General features: G+C 33.3%; 1 protein-coding gene across 1 annotated transcript in view; it reads left to right on the top strand.

Annotated features, from left to right (window-relative positions):
- Window positions 1–8,632: 8,632 nt before the first annotated feature.
- The window catches only part of tacr1a (tachykinin receptor 1a), an 82,701-nt gene continuing 68,542 nt past the window's right edge, over window positions 8,633–22,791 (top strand). Inside the window, exon 1 of the mRNA XM_059336430.1 lies at window positions 8,633–9,332. Coding sequence (XP_059192413.1) covers window positions 8,938–9,332 — 395 coding nt within the window. The 5' untranslated portion in view covers window positions 8,633–8,937. The remainder of the gene's footprint in view (window positions 9,333–22,791) is intronic.

Raw genomic sequence — 22,791 nt, 5'->3', positions numbered from 1 at the left:
CCTGCATGTAAGAAACAAGCCTGCAGAGCAAAGATTAGGAGAGCTGTGACACAGTGTAAAAGATGTGAATCACATGATTTTCTGCACTCTTTGAGTCTGTTCTTTTTCAAATATTTCCCCCGTAGATTCTCTGTGTGGGATCATTGTGTGGCTGCTGTATCTCCAGCAGTGAATTGACTGTGACATTCTCACACTGTATGCTATTTCTTAGTTGCTGTAGCTTTAACTATATAAGCAGTTTTTATGGTAATCAACAGCTTACCTGTCTGTCTACAATTGGTGTGGAAGACACTGGATGTTTTGAGAATTTTAACCCTTTAACCCAGGGGTGTCAAACTCTGGCCCGCGGGCCAGATTTGGCCCGCAATGTAATTCTATTTAGCCCGTGAGCCAATATCAAATTATTATATTATTATTGTACTATAAAAGCTGACCCGCCGGTATTATACGGCGCATTTACCGCTAATACTAGATTTATTATTTTTATTTTATTTTTAAATGTATTAACCTGTTGAAAAACTTTATTTTGATATTTAAATCAGAAGGATGCAAATAGAAAAGAGGCATACGATTTTTATTTAATTTTTATTTAATAAATTAATGACATTGATGTGTTTTTTATTTGAAATTTGATTTTGCATGTCTGCACTATTTAGTTATATATTGTATGTTTATAAGCGGTGCTGGTTCCATATTTAATGTTAAAGCAAAACATGTTTGGTATATATTAAAAGGTTTATTTGTTCAATGTTGGCCCGCGATTTTATTCAAGTTTTAAATTTTGGCCCATTGTGTATTTGAGTTTGACACCCCTGGTTTAACCCCTTTTTGTATCCATCTAGTAATAGTAAAACATTTTTGGGAAATTACAAACCACATTCTCTTACAATGGTAAAACTATATACTATACTAGTATACCAGCAGTTTTCATTTTGTTAAAAAAACTACATACTTAATTAATTAGTTCAGCATATTTATGAGGGATTGACATTAAATGTTTCATATTTACAGCAATGAATGATCATGCGTTGGGCATGAAAATATTTGGTAACACTTGACAATAACCATCATTTATAGATGGTGAATAGACCATTAAATGGTAAACAGATAGTTTATTAAAGTTTAATCATCATTTATAAACTAAATACATAGTTTATTAATGTTTAACTATCATCTATAAATGGCAAATAGATGGTATATTAATGTAATTGATAGTTACTGTACCATTAACAAACAATTCAATTATAATTAATAGGCTAGTTTATTAATAGTTTTGCTCTCATTATAAACATTTAAACACCATATTAAGTATGTTAATGATTTAGAAATGATTCACAGACCTTTAAGCACTTTGTAAATGGTTAATAATTGGTTTATAAACCATCTATAAACATCACTTAGATGGTTATTGTAAAGTGTTACCAAGCTTACCTGTCTGTCTGCAATTGGTGTGGAAGACACTGGATGTTTTGAGAATTTTAACCCTTTAACCCCTTTTTGTATCCATCTAGTAATAGTAAAACATTTTTTTTGAATGACATAACTAACTATTAACTATATAAGCAGTTTTTATGGTAATCAACAGCTTACCTGCCTGTTTACAATTGGTTTGGAAGACACTGGATGTTTTGAGAATCTTAACCCTTTAACCCCTTTTTGTATCCATCTAGTAATTACAAATCACATTCTATACTAGTATACCAGCATTTTTCATTTTGTTAAAAAAAACTACATACTTAATTAATTATTTCAGCATATTTATGATGGAATGACATTAAATGTTTCATATTAACAGCAATGAATGATCAGAATAGTTCATTATAATGACATTAGCTTAATACCGCTAAGCTAACCATAAAGCGCCAAATCAACCATTTGGTTGAGATAGTTTTAAAAAAATTATTATACATTTATTCCAGTTTTTGTGTGGAATCATTTAACATTATTCTGTTCAGTAAGGCATCTGACAGTATGACATGTCAAACATTTTTACCAACCTTTCAAAATTTCACCAAAAACAGAATGTCTGGAGTGATTTTCTTGTTTCCGATTTCCTGGTTGGAGTTATTTCTAAAGCACTCTTGATGCATTACAGCCATATGAATCCAAGCCTATGGACCCTGAAGAGCATCTTACTGACTAAGGGATTTACTACCTGCTCAATACTGTAGCCCAACAGGGAACTCTTCCTTCAGAAAAAATAATGAAAAATTAATATTTGTAAATGCAAACTGTGGCTCTGGAGAATTCAAAACTTTTTCAGTTATGCTGACTATTGTCTGTTGCAAGGTTAATATAGTTAATGAAAACTAACGAAATAACGAAAACTAGAATTGAAAAAACATTTTCGTTAACTGAAATAAAAATAAAAACTAGAGTTTTTTAAAAAAACGATAACTAACTGAAACTGTATTGTGTGGTTACAAAACTAACTAAAACTAACTAAAATTATAGTGAAAATGTCCTTAGTTTTCGTTTTTGTCAACTTTTTTCATTCATAATTCAGTGTTTCTATTGGAACATGCAACACATGGTGAATATGTTTACTGAGACTGGGATGTCTACACTCAAAATTCAACCAAAAAAAAACAACCAAAATTCAAAACAGTTAATAACCTTATTGGGGCTGAGATGGATAAACCAAAGGAAATAAAGGCAAAATTTATTATGACCACTTTGAATCTGGCACCCAACACATAGCCCATTACAAAAAAACTAAAACTAACACTAAAACTAATAAAAACTAAACTAAAACTAAGCATTTTCAAAAAATAAAAACTAAACTAAAACTAGCAAACTCACTCTAAAAACTAACTAAAACTAACTGAATTTGAAAACAAAAATTCACAACGAAATTAAAACTAAAACTAATGAAAAATCCAAAACTATTATAACCTTGGTCTGTTGCAATTCAAACCATGCCTGTTCTGAATTATTTGTACAGGCAGATGGGACAAACTTGTGGTCATAAGCACAAGTCTACACTGCAAAAAAGGTGTGTCTAAAAACAAGATAAAAACAGTAAATCTGAGGGAAATGATCTTGCTGCATGGACAGATAATTTACCTTGACAAGATTAAATTAAGATTATTAAATCTAGAAATAAGCATGTTGAACGCTTAAAATAATAAATTAACTCATAAAACAAGATCAATTATCCAACACTTCTAAATCTAAAGTTTTTTTTTATCTTGGTAAAAAACAAATCATTGTCAGGTCACTCTGCTCGGGCCAGTTCATCGCTGCCTGCAGCTTTAATTTATCTTGTCGCTAAATTGGCAATTGGGGTCGTGAGATGATTTCTGGGGGTCGTCAAATCATTTTGGAAGTCAGCTCTGTCTCCACTGTGTTAAAGTGTTCATGTGGTAATGTGTTTTAGTCTTTTTGGTCATTTAATGTCTTTTTTTTGTCATTTTGTGGGGGTTTTTGGATCATTTTGTGTCTCTTTTGGTCATTTTGTTTCCTTTTTTGGGTCATTTTGCATCTTTTTTGGGTCATTTTGTGTCTTTTTTGGGGTCATTTTGTGTCTTTTTGGTCATTTTGTATCTTTTTTAGTCATTTTGTTTCTTTATTTGGGTAATTCTGTGTCTTTTTTTTGGTCATTTTGTGTCTTTTTGTGGTCATTTTTTTGTCATTTGGGGGTCAATTTGCGTCCTTTTTTGCTTAATTTTATGTCATTCTTTGGTAATTTCCGGTCTTTTTTAAACATTTTACGTCATTTTGTGGTCAATTTGATTCTTTTTTGGGTCATTTTGTGTCTTTTCTGACAAAGTATCAAGTTGTTTCTTTCCAAGGAGTCTCTAGCTTTGAAGAATGGACCTTTAAACTTGTATCAAGGACTTAGATCAAAAGTAACAGTAAAATATAAAGTGAGCGGGGGTCGCGGACAACATGCATGTTAAATTGGGGGTCGGGACTCAAAAAGGTTGAGAACTACTGGTGTAGAGTACTACGTCACATCCCGCTTAGTGATCTATCCAATCAGTAACCAGGCTGTTTTCAGGGGAGAAAAAAGATCGCGGATACAAGCGGCTGAAATGAGCTTCCTCCGTAGGGTGGCTGGGCTCAGCCTTAGAGATAGGGGGAGGAGCTCAGACATCCGGAGCCTCCCGTTAGAGGTGTTCCAGACACGTCCAACTGGTAGGAGGCCCCGGGGAAGACCCAGAACACGGTGGAGGGATTTTATCCCTTGCCTGGCCTGGGAACACCTCGGGGTCCCCCAGGAGGAGCTGGACGTTGTGGCTGGGGAGAGGGACGCCTGGAATACCCTGCTTAGCCTGCTGCCCCCGCGACCCGGCCCCGGATAAGCGGAAGAAAATGGATGGATGGAAAAAAGACCCTGCTCTTCAACAGGGACGAAAAAAGTCCCGACAAAAGCAGGCTCCGGACTGCTCATATTCAAATTAGGGGCGTTTCGGCGAGTGAGACCCGCCTCATTCTGGGTGTTGCCCGGTAGTGGAAACAGCCCTTATGTCATGTTTTAGGTCACCTGAGTACAGGAGTAGTTGTTTTTAGTTATTTTTTTCCTTACCATAACCAAACAGTTTGGTAACACTTTACAATAACCCTCATTTATAAATGGTTAACATATAGTTTATTAATGTTTATATTTTACATTTATAAACCGTATATAGGCCATTTAGAACGGTGAACTCATCATTTATTAATGTTTAACTAACTACATCATTTATAAATGACAAATAGATGGTATATTATTGTAAGCTTATAGTTACTTTACCATTAACAAACAATTACATTATAATTAATAGATTATTAACAGTTTTAGTTGCACTCATTATAACATTTTAACTCCATATTAAGTATGTTAATGATTTTGAAATGATTCATATACCTTTAAGAAATTGGTTGAAAACATTCAAAGATGAAATATGTATAGCACTTTGTAAATGGTTAATAATTGGTTTATAAACCATCTATAAACATCACATAGATGGTTATTGTAAAGTGTTACCAACAGATTTTGTCTAAACTGTTTTTAATGAATTTGGAAAGCTGTTTGAAAAGCATGTGACAAGCAGAAACTGACATGCTGTCAGCATCTGATGAGTTTGGAGTGAGATTATATTGACTCTGGATCACCAAAGACATGAGGATTCATTCAGCTTTCACTCTCCAGTCTTTCAGTACCATCAAGAGTCCAGTAGCAAGCCTGAGAGTCCACCAGCACCTTAATGAGCCCATTCATCCTCACATTGCTCCTCTGGGTAGCCTCCTGAAATGCCAACATGAGAAATTGAGCCAGGAACAAGGCTCTGATACAATATATAAAGCTTGGTATTGTAAACAATAAAACATTGCTGTCTCATGAGTAAAAGTCATTATTATTGAATGAATACATCACTGGGCAGCAGAGACTGTTGCAAACAACACAGGGTGTTTATTGTGAAATGTGTAAATAAACCATATTGCCCATATTCCAATATTGTAGTTGATCATTGATGTCAGTGTGTTCACATCCTATAACCCAGTAGTTTTCAACCTTTTTGAGTCGCGACCCCCAATTTAACATGGATGTTGTCCGCGACCCCCGCTCAAGCCAGAGACTCCTTGTAAAGTAATAACTTGCTACTTTGGGATTTGTCAGAAAAGACACAAAATTACCCAAAAAACTATCTAATTGACCACAAAATGATTTTAAAAAAATGTCACAAAATGAAAAAAAAACATAAAATTAAGCAAAAAAGGCCTTAAAATTGACCACAAAATGACAAAAAATTACCACAAAAAGACACAAATTGACCAAAAAAGACACCAAATTACCAAAAAAAAGACACAGAATAGCCCAGAAAAAGAAACAAAATGACAAGAAAAAGAAACAAAATTACCAAAAAAGACAAATTCACCAGAAAAAACACAAAATTACATAAAATTAAGCAAACAAAGGCCTCAAAATTGACCACAAAAAGACACAAAATGGCCCAAAAAAGACACAACATAACAAAAAAGACACAAAATGACAAAAAAAGACACAAAATAACAAAAAAAAAGACATTAAATGACCAAAAAGACTAAAACACATGAACACTTTAACACAGTGGAGACAGAGCTGACTTCCAAAATGATTTGGCGACCCCCAGAAATCATCTCTCGACCCCAATTGGGGTCGGGACCCCAAGGTTGAGAACAGCTGCTATAACCAATAAGAACCCAAGACGTGACTTCTCCAAAATGTTTCTGTGACTGGAAACAGAAATGTGAAAAAGCAGTTAATTTCAAAAAGCTTATTTTTTGTTAGGAGGCTAAATTTAAACCCATTTAACTCTATTCTGTTAATAGGGTGTCCTGTATTGTATTTAACTTGTTCTGACCATATTTCCTGAACAAATTAAAGTCACAATTCTGATATATGTTATGGAGATGCAAACAAAAAGGCACATGGTTGTTTGTTTTTATTTATTATTGATTTATCATTATTTTGTTACTTAAGAACAAATCAGAACAATTATTTGTTGTTAAACAGCACTGTTAATATCACAATTTTGATAAATGTTGAGGAGATACAAAAGAAAAGAGCAAATTTGTGTTTCTGTAAGGAGTAAGGGTGTCTAGTTTTTTATTTTAAAATAAAAAATATTATAAACATAAATACCATAAACGCCCAATGTAACATATATGTCACATTACAGATCTTTGACACTTAGGCGTAATATGTTTTTTTTAAACATCATATATGTATTTTATGTTCTTTAACCCTTTATCAGGCAAAGAACCATATTTGGTAACTTGAGCCAATCAGTAAATCAACAACGTTCAAGCTTTCCTTTATTGTCATTGTATTAAAAAAGTATACAACTAAATGTACGTGTGCTTCTCATATATAAGGTGCTTTAAAAAAGACATTCAGACATTACGCATATGTAATAAGTAGTCTACAAAGATAATAAATACTTTAAAGGTAAAAGATAAAGTGGTGATGGATGCAAATGATGTGTTATTGTCTATTTAGGGTTGCTGTGAGAAAGAGACTATAATAAATATCATAATTATAATGACTCAATTGACCTTGATTTGCAATATAAAAATGAAACATTTTGCAAAAAGTCTTGTAATATCCTCCAAACTTCCACTTCAAAAATATCCTCCACTTCAGGGTTGACATTTTCAATTTCCAGGAGGGCCCTATAAAGGGTTAATGATAAATGGATCTGCACTGTAAAAAAAAATCTGTTTAATTTACGGTAAAATACCGGCAGCTGTGGTTGCCAGAATTTCACCGTAAAAAATACAGGGAGTTTTCTACTGTAAATTTAAATGTAAAAATCAGCAAAAACTGTAATTTAGACTGAGTAGTGCCTTTATTTTTAGGGTGATTGTGTCCTTGTGACATTATGGCATTTCTCCATTCATTTTACATGAAAAACTATGTGTTTTCTACAGTCTAAAAGTTTTGCATTATTCCTTGATTTACGGTAATTACAAGCATCTACTACGGTGCACTCTAAAAAAAAAAACCCCCGTTGTTTTTACGGTAAAAAACTGGCAGCTGCGGTTGCCAGAACGTTACCGTAATAAATACGGTGCAACTTTTTTCTAATATTACGGTAAAAAGATATTGTCACTGTTGATTTCACGTTTAAGATTGCATTTATTCCATTTTTTACCGTATGAATAAAAGGTTTTCCATCAAAAGATTTGACATATAATTGACAAGAAAATACTATATAAATGCCGCATAAATTAAAGATTTTACCATTAAATATTACAGTATATTTCTGTTAGAGATATGGTGTTTAGTACATTTAACAGTGAGAAAAAGTATTTTTACAAAAAATAAATGCAAAAATTACAGAGATGCTTTTTGTTACAAACACGGTGCCAATGTATTTTACAGTAATAGAGTAATGTTTTTTTTTTTTATTTAAAACTTGTAAAAATACTGTTCTGGCTGATATATACATTTACAGTGTTTGATTGTTACTGAAACTGAATTAACCCATTTATCATTTTACAGTCTTTTACTGTCATGGTTTAGCAGTTTTTCACTGTAAAATCTACAGACATTTTTACAGTGTGATATTACATTTTTAATTTTACGCCCTATTGCTGATGCAATTTGACAGTGTTTTACTGTAATTTTTACAAACATTTTTTACAGTGTGGGTTCTTATGGGATAAAGCAGCTAATATCCAAATACACAGTCCAGACTGAATCCACAAGAGGGGGCAGTGAGTGGGAAGACAGGGACATTAAACAGTGTGACACCTCACCACATTCCTCACATTCACACAGACAGAAAAAAAAATGGATTTATAACATTATATTTCGAAATACATTCAAGGTGAATGCCATCACTGATACAACTGCTCCTATTTCTACCATTATCATTATCATTTGTATATTGTCATTAGCATATTAGTGCTGCTACTCTTTGTTTTTGGCTACAAATAAATGATGAACAAATGTAATCAGATAAGAGGTATTAAAGCATGATAATCCTGCTGGTTTCTCTGCAGAATTGGCGGTCTGAGTCGGATGGAATTTACCTGGGCTCATCCATAATCATAATTACAGAGGCTGCCTATTGGACGGGTGCGCAGCAGCTCGCTACTTAAGCTGGTGTGCAGCCGCTCAGTTTGAGCAGAGGAGCAGGAGAGAGCTGAGAGGAAGGAAGGAGCGCAGAGCTCAGATCAGAGAGGGGAACACGGACTAGTTCTGGCGCTGCGCCTTTTTGGTTTTTACGCACGGTGAAAAGTGTCACAGCGCAGGTTATTGGGTGATTATTGGGCAGAAATAGACGAAGTTATATGACGAAGTCCTGATTTAGTTTCCCCAAGACAGCCTTGTCTTCAGGTGAACATTCCGTAGAGGAGGTTAAGCCTTTCTGAAACTTTATCTCGTTTACTTTGGCACCGTTGACTTTGTTGCGCAATGAATTAACCACCCGGAGCTTTTAGTGAGACTTCTTATAAGGTAACATGGATATTTTATTCAATACCACCGATGCGCCAGATTTGACCAACACCACCAATAACGGGACCGAGTACTGGAACCAGTTCGTGCAGCCGGTCTGGAGAATCGTGCTCTGGGCCATTGCGTACAGCTGCATAGTTATCGTGTCCGTTGTAGGCAATCTAACAGTGATCTGGATTATTATGGCGCATAAACGCATGAGGACCGTCACCAATTATTTCCTGCTGAACCTGGCGTTCGCCGAAGCCTCCATGTCCGCCTTCAACACGGTCATCAACTTCACCTACGCCGTGCACAACGAGTGGTACTTCGGACTGGTCTACTGCCGCTTCCACAACTTCTTTCCCATCGCGGCTGTCTTTGCCAGCATCTACTCCATGACCGCCATCGCTCTGGACAGGTAAGCTGCGGGGTCCACTCACTGTCTGTTGGGAAAGTAGAGGGGGGAATAATTGATTTTGAGCGCGCAGTGAAACCATTTTTAATGATTAATCAACATTCTTCACCATTTCTCTTAACCCATAAGAACCCAGAGCCAGTAATCCTTAAAAAGGAAAATTATGGGGGATATACCATAGACCAAGTGGACCTTATGATATATCTTATTTTTAAATGAACAAACTAGACACCTTTTCTGCTTACAGAAACACAAATTTGCCTTTTTCTTTGCATCTCCACCACATATATCAAAAGTGTGACTTTAATAGTGCTGTTAGACAACAAATTCCATTTCAGATTTGTTTTTAAGTAACAAAATAATAAATCGAGAATAAATAAATATAAATAACACTGCCTTATTGGACGGCTTCTCAACAAGCTACTGTAGCTGTAGAACACTAAAAAAAGGACACATACATGAACATTACTAGAACATTTAAAATGTTTGTGACACCCATGTCACCGTGGGTTCTTATGGGTTAAAAAAGGGACAGCAAGAATACCTGAATATAATTCTTAAATGTTGAAGTGGCTGCCAATAAAATCACTTAACAGAAAAAAAAAATGCTGTTGAATTCCCACTGTCATCAGCCAGCAATATTTAAGAAAGCAGTTTATATCTAGGAGGACTGTGTCTATAATTGAGTAAGGTGGTGGAGACCAGATTGTAATCTAACAGTATTGAGGTTGAGTGCTTTTTGAATAAAAATAAGGAAGAAATATTTATCCACAAACTTGCAGTATGGTATTTTGCTTTTTACCAATATGCAGCTGGGCGATATATCCATATAAACGATATATATCGATATATTTTTAAATGTGATATGGAATTAGACCATATTGCATTTATCGATGTAGTTCAATTTTTTTCTTTCTTTATATAAATGCTGCCCTTACTAGGGTTTGTCATATTTAGTTCTTTTGTAATGTTCGTTATTCTTTTCTCATATAAATATAAATATTTCTGGCCATATGATGCTGTAATATGTTTCAACAGACTATAATTGACCATTTTAAGCATTTTTAGGCATATTAAAATTTGACCATTTTTGACAAAAATAGTATAGTTTATAGTAATAGTAGTTTTTTTTCGAGGGAGTCATTTTTGGACATCCCATAATTTGGTAATTTGTTGCTATTTTTTGAAAAATAGTTCTTGACCCATGAGTCTTGGGATTCGAACCAGCGACGCCTGTGGTGAAAAGTTGATTTCCTAACCGCTAGGCCACAGACCACACACATATAATTGTGTTTTTCAGCTACTCGAGGGAGTCATTTTTATTGTTATTTTTTTTATACATTTTTAATAAAACTACTTTGCACATGTCATATTTATGCTTTGACTGAACATTTGCTCTCACTTTGTGCTAAAAATATCAGGATATATATCGTATATCGATATTCAGCCTAAATATATAGGGATATGACTTTTGGTCCATATTGCCCAGCCCTATGTGCAGCTCAGAACAACAGTTAATCTCATATAAAAATGATTTAAAGACTCGATTCACATCTTATGATCAACTCTGAACACTGCCAACACACTTTGTCAGTCGTTACATGGACTTCCTGCAACAGAAATGCAGCAACAGGCTTTTGTTGGTTTTCCTTTTTTGCAAATATTCTCCTCCGCCTCACACTGCATGTCGTCTCTTGCAACACACTTGGGGAGTAATATTTATGCATGTCCATCTCTGGCAGATATTTCCATTATGTTGAGCATTCAGTGCATCCAGGAGGGACATTTATTCATGTGGCTGGTGGTGATAAATTCTCCAGCTCCTTATGGAAAGGAAATATGGGGCTGAGGAATGGCGAGTAGGGTGGAGGGAGAAGTGACTCCTTCCTGGCTTTGGTCATTTAATGTCTTTTTTTGGTCATTTTGTGGGGTTTTTTGGATCACTTTGTGTCTTTTTTGGTCATTTTGTTTCCTTTGTTTTGTCATTTTGCGTATTTTGTGGTTCATTTTGTGTCTTTTTTAGTCATTTTGTGTCTTTTTTTGGTCATTTTGTGTCTTTTTTAGTCATTTTGTTTCTTTTTTTGGGTAATTCTGTGTCTTTTTTTGGTCATTTTGTGGTCATTTTTTGTCATTTGGGGGTCAATTTGAGACCTTTTTTGCTTAATTTTATGTCATTTTTTGGTATGTCACAATGTTACAGTTTCTAGATTTTGCCGCTTTCCTCACCTGGCACAAGTCTTTCATAGAGCTTATCAAGGAATGAAAGAAAGAGCTCAGGCTTCTGTCCTTTTAGGAATTTATACATTTTTATTTGATTTATTTGTATGTTGCAGAATGTAGAATGTGCAGAATGTGTTGCAGTTTGCAGGGTCATTTTTAGTTACATGTGTTATTTTGTGTATTGAAAATACACTCAGCATGTTTTATTTACAATAATAACTTTATTTATGTGTAAGTATAATTTTGATTTAATGTAAGTAAATTGGTAACACTTTACAATAACCATCATTTCTAAATGGTAAACAGATTAATTAATGTTTGTAATGTATTAATGTTTAATCATCATTTATAAACCGTATATAGGCCATTTAAAATGGTAAATACATCATTTATGAATTTTTAACTGACAAAATCATCTATAAATGGCAAATAGATGGTATATTAATGTAAGTATATAGTGACTTTACCATTAACAAACAATTCAATTATAATTAATAGTTTATTAATAGTTTTAGTTGCACTCACTATATAACATCTTTAACACCATATTAAGTATGTTAATGATTTTGAAACGATTCAAATTCCTTCAAGAAATTGGTTGAAAAGCCATTTTGTAAATGGTTAATATTGGTTTATAAACCATCTATAAACATTACTTAGTTGGTTATTGTAAAGTGTTACCAATACATTTTGTATTTTAAGACAAAGCAAAAAAAATGCTTTCATTCAAAGTAGAAATATTCATTACTAAGACCATAAACTATTTTTTTTCTCTTTTACAACTTATTTTTTAATTTGGGAAAACCTAATATTTACCATTACATGGAATGAAAGAAAGAGGCTTGTATGCCCCTTTTAGGAGTTTATACATTTTATTTGATTCATTTGTATGTTGCAGAATGTACAATGTGCATGTGTGTCATTTTTAGTTATATGTGTTATTTTGGCTTTTAACCTCCTGGAGTCTATTAATTGAAAATACATTGAGCATGTTTTATTTACAATAATAACTTTATTTATGGAACAGACAAGCTGAGAAAGCCAGTTAAAGTGCCATTTATGTTTCTAGACCATTTTTAAAATGTGAATTCTCTTTCTAAAATGAAAAATATTACTATTTTTAATTCACATGCAAAAAGACTATTTTATAGTTTTATTTATCTATTATTTTTTCTGCTGTTTTGTGTGTATAAATAGAAAAAAAATGGTACATTTCCATAGAAACCTGTGTCTTTTGCTTGTATTTTGGGTTCCTGGCAGCTTTATACTTTGTTAATTTGAAAAAAATTAAAAAACAGACTGATAGCCAAGTGTTTGTGGAGAAAAAGGAGCCATGCATGTGATGTAAGGACAGACTGAAAGATGCTAAATAAAGACAGAAATTAATGCATAGGAAGTTGACAAATTTGAACCAAAATCTCCTGGACTTCAGAGGGTTAAACATAAATTTAGCAGTTTTTACAATGTGGTCAAAGAACTGTGTGGAGAACTGGTGAGATATGCATAAATCTGTGGTATAATTATTTAAAAAAACACATATTCTCCATCAGAAGAGCTCTTCTTAACGTTGTATGTTGAAGGAAGCTCTGTGTAACTGAGATAGTGGGAAAACCCGCCAACACACTCATGCCTGAAGGTTCATTGCCCTCTGGATTAAGTTCAAGTGATTGATTGCCAACAATTGTACATTCTGTACACTGCAAAAAAAAACCTGTTGTTTTTACGGTAAAAAAAACAGCAGCTGTGGTTGCCAGAACTTTACTGTAATAAATAGGGTGCGACTTTTTAAAAAATATTACGGTAAACTGATATTAGCACTGTTGATTTCACGTTTAAGATTGCCATTTTTTCCATATTTTACTGTAAAAAATAAAACATTTTTCCATCAAAAGAAACGCTGTTCTGCCATATAATTGACAAGAAAATACTTTATAAATGCTGCATGAATTAAAGATTCTACCATTAAATATTAGGTCACACTTTACAATAACCAACTAAGTGATGTTTGTAAATGGTTAATAATTGGTTTATAAACCATCTACAAAGTGCTATATACATATTTCATCTTTAAATGATTTAAATAAATTTCTTAAAGGTATATGAATCATTTCAAAATCATTAACATACTAAATATGGTGTTTAAAATGTTATAATGAGTGCAATTAAAACTATTAATAAACTATTATTATAATTTAATTGTTTGTTAATGGTAAGGTAACTATAAACTCACATTAATATACCATCTATTTGTCATTTATAAATTATTTATTTAGTTAAACATTAATACATTATGTATTTACCATTCTAAATGGCCTATATGTGGTTTATAAATGATGATTAAACATTAATAAACCATCTATTTGTCATTTATAAATGATGGTTATTGTAAAGTGTAACCAAATATTACAGTATATTTCTGTTAGAGAATGGTGTTTAGTACATTTAACAGGGCGAAAACTTATTTTTTTACAAATAATAAATGCAAAAATGTTGGCTTATATATATATTACAGTATATTTTTTGCTACAAACACGGTAGAACACTAGAACTATGTGACAGGACTAGAAACAGGAAATAGAGTGGTATTCATGTGACAAACAAGGAAATGCAGATGGGAATATGATATTACCTCAATTTTTTTATTTATTTATTAATTTTAAGCTTTTATCTCCAAATCCCCTTTCACATTTACATTAATAATGTGAGTGAAATCTTCCTTTGTAGCTTTTATTTATTTCCAAGTAACCCTGACTGAATCCCAAAACGTAAACACATATGTTTGATTTGATTTTATCACTTTATGGGTTTATGGACTTAATGATTTGGTTATTTATTCATAGGGGACAGTGCACATTAAATAGCATTGATATTTTACAACATGAATGTTCAACGCTCAAAGCTAACAAAAAAGTGAAAGAAAAAGAAAAAAAATTAACAAAAAATAAATGCAAAAATGATGGCTTGTATATATATTACAGTATATTTTGCTACAAAGACGGTGCCAGTGTATTTTACAGTGGAGTAATGTTTGGGTTTTTTTTTTTTTTTTTGAGTTTTGTTTTGGGTTCAAATGAGATCGTGCAAAAAAAAAAATTCAAGTATGATAGCGAGGTTAAATATGTTAAATATGCATTTTACAGTTTTTTTCCCCAAGTGGCAGAATGAAAAGTATTAAAAAAAAAAATGGACAAAAAAAATGGACAAAATAGCCCAAGACTCCAAAGGGTAAATCTCAAAGAATATCTGATTTATTTTTCTCAGAAATTTGAGTTTTTGTCTTTTGCCACTTTCATCTTTATTCATGATATTCAAGTTTGTTTATATATTACAGTATATTTTTGTTACAAACACGGTGCCAGTGTATTTTACAGTGGAGTAATTTATTTTTTTCTAAACTGTAAAAAATATTGTTCTGGCTGATATATACATTTACAGTGTTTCATTGTTACTGAAACTGAATTAACCCATTTATCATTTTACGTCTTTTACTGTCATGGTTTAGCAGTTTTTCACCATAAAATCTACATACATTTTTTACAGTGTAGGCTAGGTTTTTCTATACTGTAGTGAGAAAATATGGGTTTGTGAGATTATATGTATGACATGATTGTATATGTAAGGCCTCTCTTCCTCTCAGTGAACAATAAGGTGTGATGAAGCCAATTCATCAGTGGTGACGACTCCTTTAGACATCGAGGCTGAATGGGAATGAGATGCTGTCTGTCTGTGTGTGTGTCTCTCTCTCTCTGTGTGTGTGTGTGTGTGTGTGTGTGTGTGTCAGTGCCTGAGAGTGGGTGTGTCAGTGTGTGCTGTTACATGTGTATGCTTTTCTTCCTATCTGTATTATTATATTGACAGCAAGTTTGCATGTTTCTCTAATCTTGTGTATAAAATCTGGATCCAGCCAGCCTGAAGCTCATCAAGTATGCACACTGCAAAAAACAACGGACAAAAAATAAGAAATAAATCACTACAATTAAGCTAATACATGCTAGAAACAAGTAAAATTATTGGTAACACTTTACAATAACCAACTAAATAATGTTTATAGATGGTTTATAGACCAGTTATTAACCATTTATAAAGTGCTTTACATATTTAATCATTAGGTACTGGTTTAAAACATTTAAAGGTATATGAATCATTTCAAAATCATTAACATACTTAATATGGTGTTAAAAATGTTTAATTGAGTGCAATTAAAACTATTAATAAACTATTAATTATCTTGAATTGTTTGTTAAAGGTAAAGTAACTATAAACGTACATTAATATACCATATATTTGTCATTTATACATGATTTAGTTAGTTAAGCATTAATAAATTATGTATTTACCATTCTAAATTGCCTATATATGGTTTATAAATGATGATTAAACATTAATAAACTATCTGTTTAACATTTATAAATGATGGTTATTGTAAAGTGTTACTGAAATAAATAACTAGAATTAAGCTAAACAAGTAAAATGATCGGTAACACTTTACAATAACCAACTAAGTGATGTTTATAGATGGTTTATAGACCAGTTATTAACCATTTACAAAGTGCTATACATATTTAATCTTTAGGTATTGGTTTAAAACATTTCATTTACATTTAAATTAATTTCAAAATCATTAACATACTTAATATGGTGTTAAAATTTTTTAAAATGAGTGCAACTAAAACTATTGATAAACTATTAATTATAATTAAATTGTTTGTTAATGGTAAATTAACTATACGCTTACATTAATATACAATATATTTGCCATTTATAAATGATTTAGTTAGTTAAACATTAATAAATTATGTATTTATCATTCTAAATTGCCTATATACAGTTTATAAATGATGATTAAACAATAATAAACTGTTTACATAAAATCTGTTTACCATTTATAATGATTACCTAATGATTATGGTTACCTAAATTAACTATAGTGGCTATTCCATGGATATTTGTTCCTATTATTTGTTCCAAGTCACGTGACTTTCAAGGTCCCGGCGGTCAGAACAAAAAACATGGCGGACAGTTCTCTCATTTTTAGTGGAAAAAATCAATATCTTGACCTAGTTTCTGCATAAAAATGGATTTTGATCACATTTCTAGCGAGAAATACATGTTTTATTTTCTAAATCTTCACTCAGTGAATGTACATAATCACTTTGTATGTTGGAATAGCCACGGGATATGACTGTCATTAACTTGCATTGTAGCGAAATCCGTGTCAGTTTCACGGAAATTTGAGTGATTCCGTGTCTATTTCACGGATTCCTGTGAGACCATGTTGCTTTTCTTAGAGTGTACTTACATCTCAGATGATAATGACCTGTAATTCCTCAGTTATCTCTTTCAGCAAGAAAGACCACAACCTTGTCTTTTTCAACCTCTAAATCCAGAGTTTCGCCATTCAGAAGATGTAGAAATCCAGTTTCTTTCACCTGACTGGTGTCTGTGCAGCACAAAGACGTTTTTAACCTGGCAGAGAGAGATTAAATTCACTCTGAAATCATTTTTACTTTAGCTGGCTGTGGCTGTGGCGGAGGAAAAGGTTTTTTCAGCATTTCTGAAAATGGCGAGTCACCCACTGTGACCCATCACTCGCAGTCATCTTTCATTGCTGTTTAGGCACCAGTTAATATTTCACTTCTTAATTTTCATTCACCACTTCCTGTGCGAGCAGAAGAGCTTCCATTAGTTGCTAGACATGCAATAATTTTTAGAAAATAGAGCAAATCTGCAGGATCTCATCAGGGGGGATGGAGCACTGTGCTGCAGCTGATAAGACTTTTATTCATCTCCATCATTGCTACAATCATTCCTGTGGTGTTCTCGCACTACACCACCCTCACAACCCCGCAGCTCACCAGCACAGCTGAGTGCTGATGCCATTGTGCCGGCATACAAGCTGAAAAAAAATAAAATTTTAAAAACCTAACCCTATTACAGAAACGCGTACTTGTGATGCATCCACGCTCATACACCCAATTTGAAATATAATTTTCTTTTTCCTGTCCCTTGGATTTTCTGTTGATGGAATTGGGTTTTCTAGGAGTGGCAGTTATTGCTTGAAATCCCTCATAAATGAGAAAATGAGAAAAGACTAAAATGAATGGAACAACAAAAACAAAGTTGCTTAATGGCTTCATTTTAATATGGGACCCAATGAGGCTGTTGGTGGTTTTGGTGGCGCATCTGTGCGTCCTACGCCCAAACTATAACTCTGACAGCTTTACCAGAGGATTGTGAGTGAGAAGACAAATTTTCCTACATTTCTATGTATAAATTATTTCTGTAGAGTGGAATTTGCAGCCTGGAGCGCAGTTTTCAAATTTCTTTTTTGACAGTTTTACCTCTCCCTCTACACTCTGAGCGATGACATCACACACTCTGACACCAACATTCCGTGCAATACACACCCATTATAATCTCAGAATTTCTCCAAAAATGATCATGGTCATTGAACAGGGATTGATAAAAAACTATATGACCTATCGAAACGTGGATTAATACACCGATACACAAGACTTGTGTCTACTGTTTAAAGTTCAAATGGAGTCTCTAGGTGAAATTATGCCGGAGAAGTAGACGTTTAAAAATCTCCAATGATTGTTCTTTTTTGCTCATTTTTTGTTGGCCGTCCCATTCATTTCAATGCAAAATTTTGGGCAGTTTTTTTTAGAGTGATGATGGTTTACTCTCCAGTGGCACTACACTGAAAAAAAGTGATACTTTGGATCAACTTTAAAAAATTACTGTAATTTGTTACACCTAAAGCAGAAGCAGAATTGAGCATTTTAGTCTCACAGTAGAGATGGGCTAGTCCGGCTATGTAAACATCAATTTATGTCGCTCTACATACGTCATCTGGTATAACTGATACGATTGGCTAAGAGCTACCTACAGACGCTTTTGATGGACATTCGTAGCGCCCAATAAACGGCTCTGGAGGATCGTAACCACGCCTCCTCTACGGAGAAATGAATGGCTGGTTTCCAGACTAATCTCATTTGTGATATAGTCTGGCGTTAGCTAGGCTAAGAAAAATGAACAGCGACTCCTTGGAGTGTCTATTAGTCCAACCAAACACTGAACAAGACATTTTTACTGAACAAAACGTTCAAATAAACATTAAGTCATTAAGTGAAAATACAATGAAAGGGTCAAAGTTACTAGACCAAACCGCTAAATGTCCTTTTTTATATCTATATAAGGTTATATATAACTTTATTGACACGTTGCCTTGGATACGCATTGTTCTGCTTCTCTCCTGATGACGGCTCTCCTTGTTAGTGACCTGTCAATCAAAGGTAGCCCCGCCCCAAATCATACGATTCTTTATCTTCTATTTTCTTCTAAATGGGGCCATTATTAGAACTATTGACACCAAATTGTCTTGAAGAAGATTTTTTACTAGTGATTGAGAACATAGTGTTGTCCTGAAAAATTTTCTGAGGTAATAAATCAAGTGAGAAGTTTTCTCATTTTGCACTGAAATGAATGGGCAGATTTTTTTTGCAGCCAAACTTAGCGCCCCCTGCTGGAATATTTGGTAGAATGCAGCTTAAGACACTTCCTGGTTTGCCTCCCTGCTCAGACCTGGAGGTTGCCGCCTGGTATCAGTGTGTTCAGTGACGTGTGGAGAATATGACCAAATGCATTATTGTCACATGTAGCAAGGCTAATCTCTCTTTCATTTAGTTCCAGTCTTGTGCTGCCATTGATAGCTGCACTTGGCCCTTTGTATGAATAATCAGTGATACCTCGCTATTCCTCATGTTTCGTCTTTAACCCTTAATTGGGCACTCATTGAAATACTTGCAAATTCCAAAAGAGGGGCGTAAGGGGCGTAATATTTGGAGAAAAAAAATTACGAGATTAAAGTGGCAAATCTACAAGAACAAAAAATGTGCAAATTAATGAGATTTAAAGTGGTGAATCTGTGAGAAAAAAGTTGCTTTTTACCCACTTTTTTCTAGTAAATTTGCAACTTTTTTCTCAAAATATTACCGCCCCATGGGTTAGTATTTTTTTTTTTATTCATACTTGGCCCTAATATGCCATCATAGTCAAGTTCTCCTCGCACAAGTCACTGAAGAATAACTCTGTTTGTACGACTGTTTCTTGCAGATTTTTTCTCTAAATTTTTCATTTTTACATTGGAGGTCAAGGTCAATAAAATTAATATTATTATATTATTATCATACTGATTGGTTAGATGTCATGGTGTCACTGTCTGTGACGTAGCCTGATCTTTGCTGATTAGCTGGAAGAAATCCATGTAGTTCTACAACCAAACAGAGAGAAACGGGGACCTCAGTTAGATATCCACTGAAGTTACCAAATATACACTACTGGTCAAAAGTTTTAGAACACACCAACTTTTCCAGAATTTAATTGAAAACGAAGCAGTTTAATGTCTTAGTGTACTCTGAAATTAATGCACATTTGCAACATTTAAAGTTCTTTATCGAGCATGATGTTTTGAATTTGAATTGTTTTGAAAGTAAAAAAAGATTCAAAATCACATTTTATGTTGGACTAAAGGACTAAAAAAAGACACAAAATGACAAAAAAAGACACAAAATGACTTACAAAGACATGAAAATAATTCAAAAATGGACAAAATAGCCCAAGACTCCATAGAGTTAAGTTGTTAACCCATTTCTTGTTCCCTGAAAAAGGCCTACTTGTATAATTCTGAAATGTACATTATTTTCTAGTTTTGGTTAAGCTTACCTTTTTTTATTTACCTCTGGCAGTTCACCACTTACCTTTGTACCCTTTCAAGCTGTTCATTTGACTTGAACTGCTTGAATTTCAATAACAAACTGGAAAAATTGGGGTGTTCTAAAACTTTTGACCGGTAGTGTAGTTCTTCGCCAGATAAAGGGTTAAGAATGCTTAGTTTACATGGGAAGACATTTAAAAATTACAGACAGTTATCATTCCGAATGAGCAAATCTGATACATAATTGTGTTTGCCACAGAGTTTATGTCTGCAATAATCCAAGATCCAATGCAAAAATCCCATAAGCAAATAGTGAATAGCCCCCATGGTGATGCTGAAACATCATTCTGTTTGCTCTCTATAAGCTAGAATGCAGCTGTAAAAACACATGTCCTTGCTACTGAAATGCATTCTGGGAAACACTTTAGTGTAATGTAGTGTGTGCACAGATTGTCAGCGTCTGACTGATACTATATAAGATTGCTCCTTTGAAGGCTCCTCAGTGGGAGTTTAGGGAATAGAGTGTTACTCATTCACAACCTGTCAGCTTTGTGACCACTTGGATCTCTGAGCTGCATGCTGCCCTCACGGCTAATCAGTAACAAACAAAAGAATGATTATTTAGACTGGATCATGCTAGATCCTTAATGTTAATCTATTGTAGTGATGCACACAGAAAGCCTGTCCTACACTGTAAAAAAAAACTGTTGTTTTTAAGGTAAAAAACAGCTTAGGTTGCCAGAACTTCAACATAATAAATACGGTGCAACTTTTTCTAATATTACGGTAAAATTATATTAGCACTGTTGATTTCACATTTAAGATTGCCATTTTATTCCATTTTTTACCGTATAAATAAAGCTTTTCCATCAAAAGAAATTCTGTTTTGCCATATAATTGACAAGAAAATACTTTATAAATGCTGCATAAATTAAAAATACATTTTGCCATTAAATATTACAGTGTATTTTTGTTAGAGATATGGTGTTTAGTACACTTAACAGTCAGAAAATGTATTTAATGCAAAAATTACAGTGATGGCTTACACATTTAAAACTTTATCTCAGAATATCAGTTGCTTTCACTTAAATTTGCATCTAAAATCTCTAAAATCTAAAATATTTTTTTTTACTCGTAAATGTACTGGTTTTATTCCTCTTGAGTCAGTGAAATCATGGGCACATTAATTCTTCATGACGTCACGACATAAAAAAAACCCTTCCCTCTAAAGTTCTGGCTTGGAACTCCAGGTTTTGTTTAATAATGATAACCCAAGTAAAACAGAGATAAGATCAAATACATTTAGCAGAAAAATATAGAACTTATATGTTATATTTGCAACCTGTAAACACATTTGCAACATTTAAAACCCATTGAGCCTTATTGTTTCCAAAGGGGGGAAAAAACACATTTTTTTAAAAATCAGATTTTAATGTTTGTTGTTTTTTTTGGTTTATTTTGGGTTCAAAATGTTAATCCAGTAAGTCAAAGTGAAAAAATAATGATCAGGTTACATAAATGAGATTGTGCAGAAAAAAATTTAAGTATGATAGCGAGGTTAAATATGTTAAATATGCATTTTACAATTTTTTTTTCCAAGTGGCAGAATGAAAAGTATTTAAAAAATGGACAAAATAGCCCAAGACTCCAAAGGGTAAATCTCTATTTTTCTCAGAAATTTGAGATTTTGTCTTTTGCCACTTTCATCTTTATTCATGATATTCAAGTTTGTATATATATTACAGTATATTTTTGTTACAAACACAGTGCCAGTGTATTTTACATTGGAGTAATGTATTTTTTTTTTTTAAACTGTAAAAAATACTGTTTTGGCTGATATAAACATTTACAGTATTTCATTGCAACTGAAACTGAATTAACCCATTTATCATTTTACGTCTTTTACTGTCATGGTTTAGCAGTTTTTCACCGTAAAATCTACAGACATTTTTTACAGTGTAGACAGAGTAGATGACTGCAGCAGATACTTAGTGCTCAGAATATCAACGACAGCTTACGGTGGCCTCCTCTCCAGCTCTCTCACCTCCTGCCTTCAATTTCCACTTCCTTCACATCTTCCATCGTCTTTTGTCCCCCGAGGGATCATCATGGGAAGTTATTCTGCCCAGTCTTCTCTTTCTGCATTTCCTACATAAAAAGTGGGAACAATGTGTTTTTGCTTCACAAAAGAACTATGTGACAGGACTAGAAACAGGAAATAGAGTGGTATTCATGTGACAAACAAGGAATTGCAGATGGGAATATGATATTACCTCAAAATTTTTTATTTATTTATTACTTTTAAGCTTTTATTTCCAAATCCCCTTTCACATTTACATTAATAATGTGAGTGAAATCTTCCTTTGTAGCTTTTAGTTTTTTCCCAACTAAGCACATATGTTTGATTTGATTTTATCACTTTATGGATTTATGGATTTGGTTATTTATTCATAGGGGACAGTGCACATTAAATAGCATTGATATTTTACAACATGAATGTTCAACGCTCAAAGCTAACAAAAA

The sequence above is a fragment of the Centropristis striata genome, chromosome 7, assembly GCF_030273125.1.
Source record: "Centropristis striata isolate RG_2023a ecotype Rhode Island chromosome 7, C.striata_1.0, whole genome shotgun sequence".
NCBI classification, from domain to species: Eukaryota; Metazoa; Chordata; class Actinopteri; order Perciformes; family Serranidae; genus Centropristis; species Centropristis striata.
Note: the sequence above shows the minus strand (reverse complement) of the source record. Positions and strands in the feature narration are given on the sequence as shown.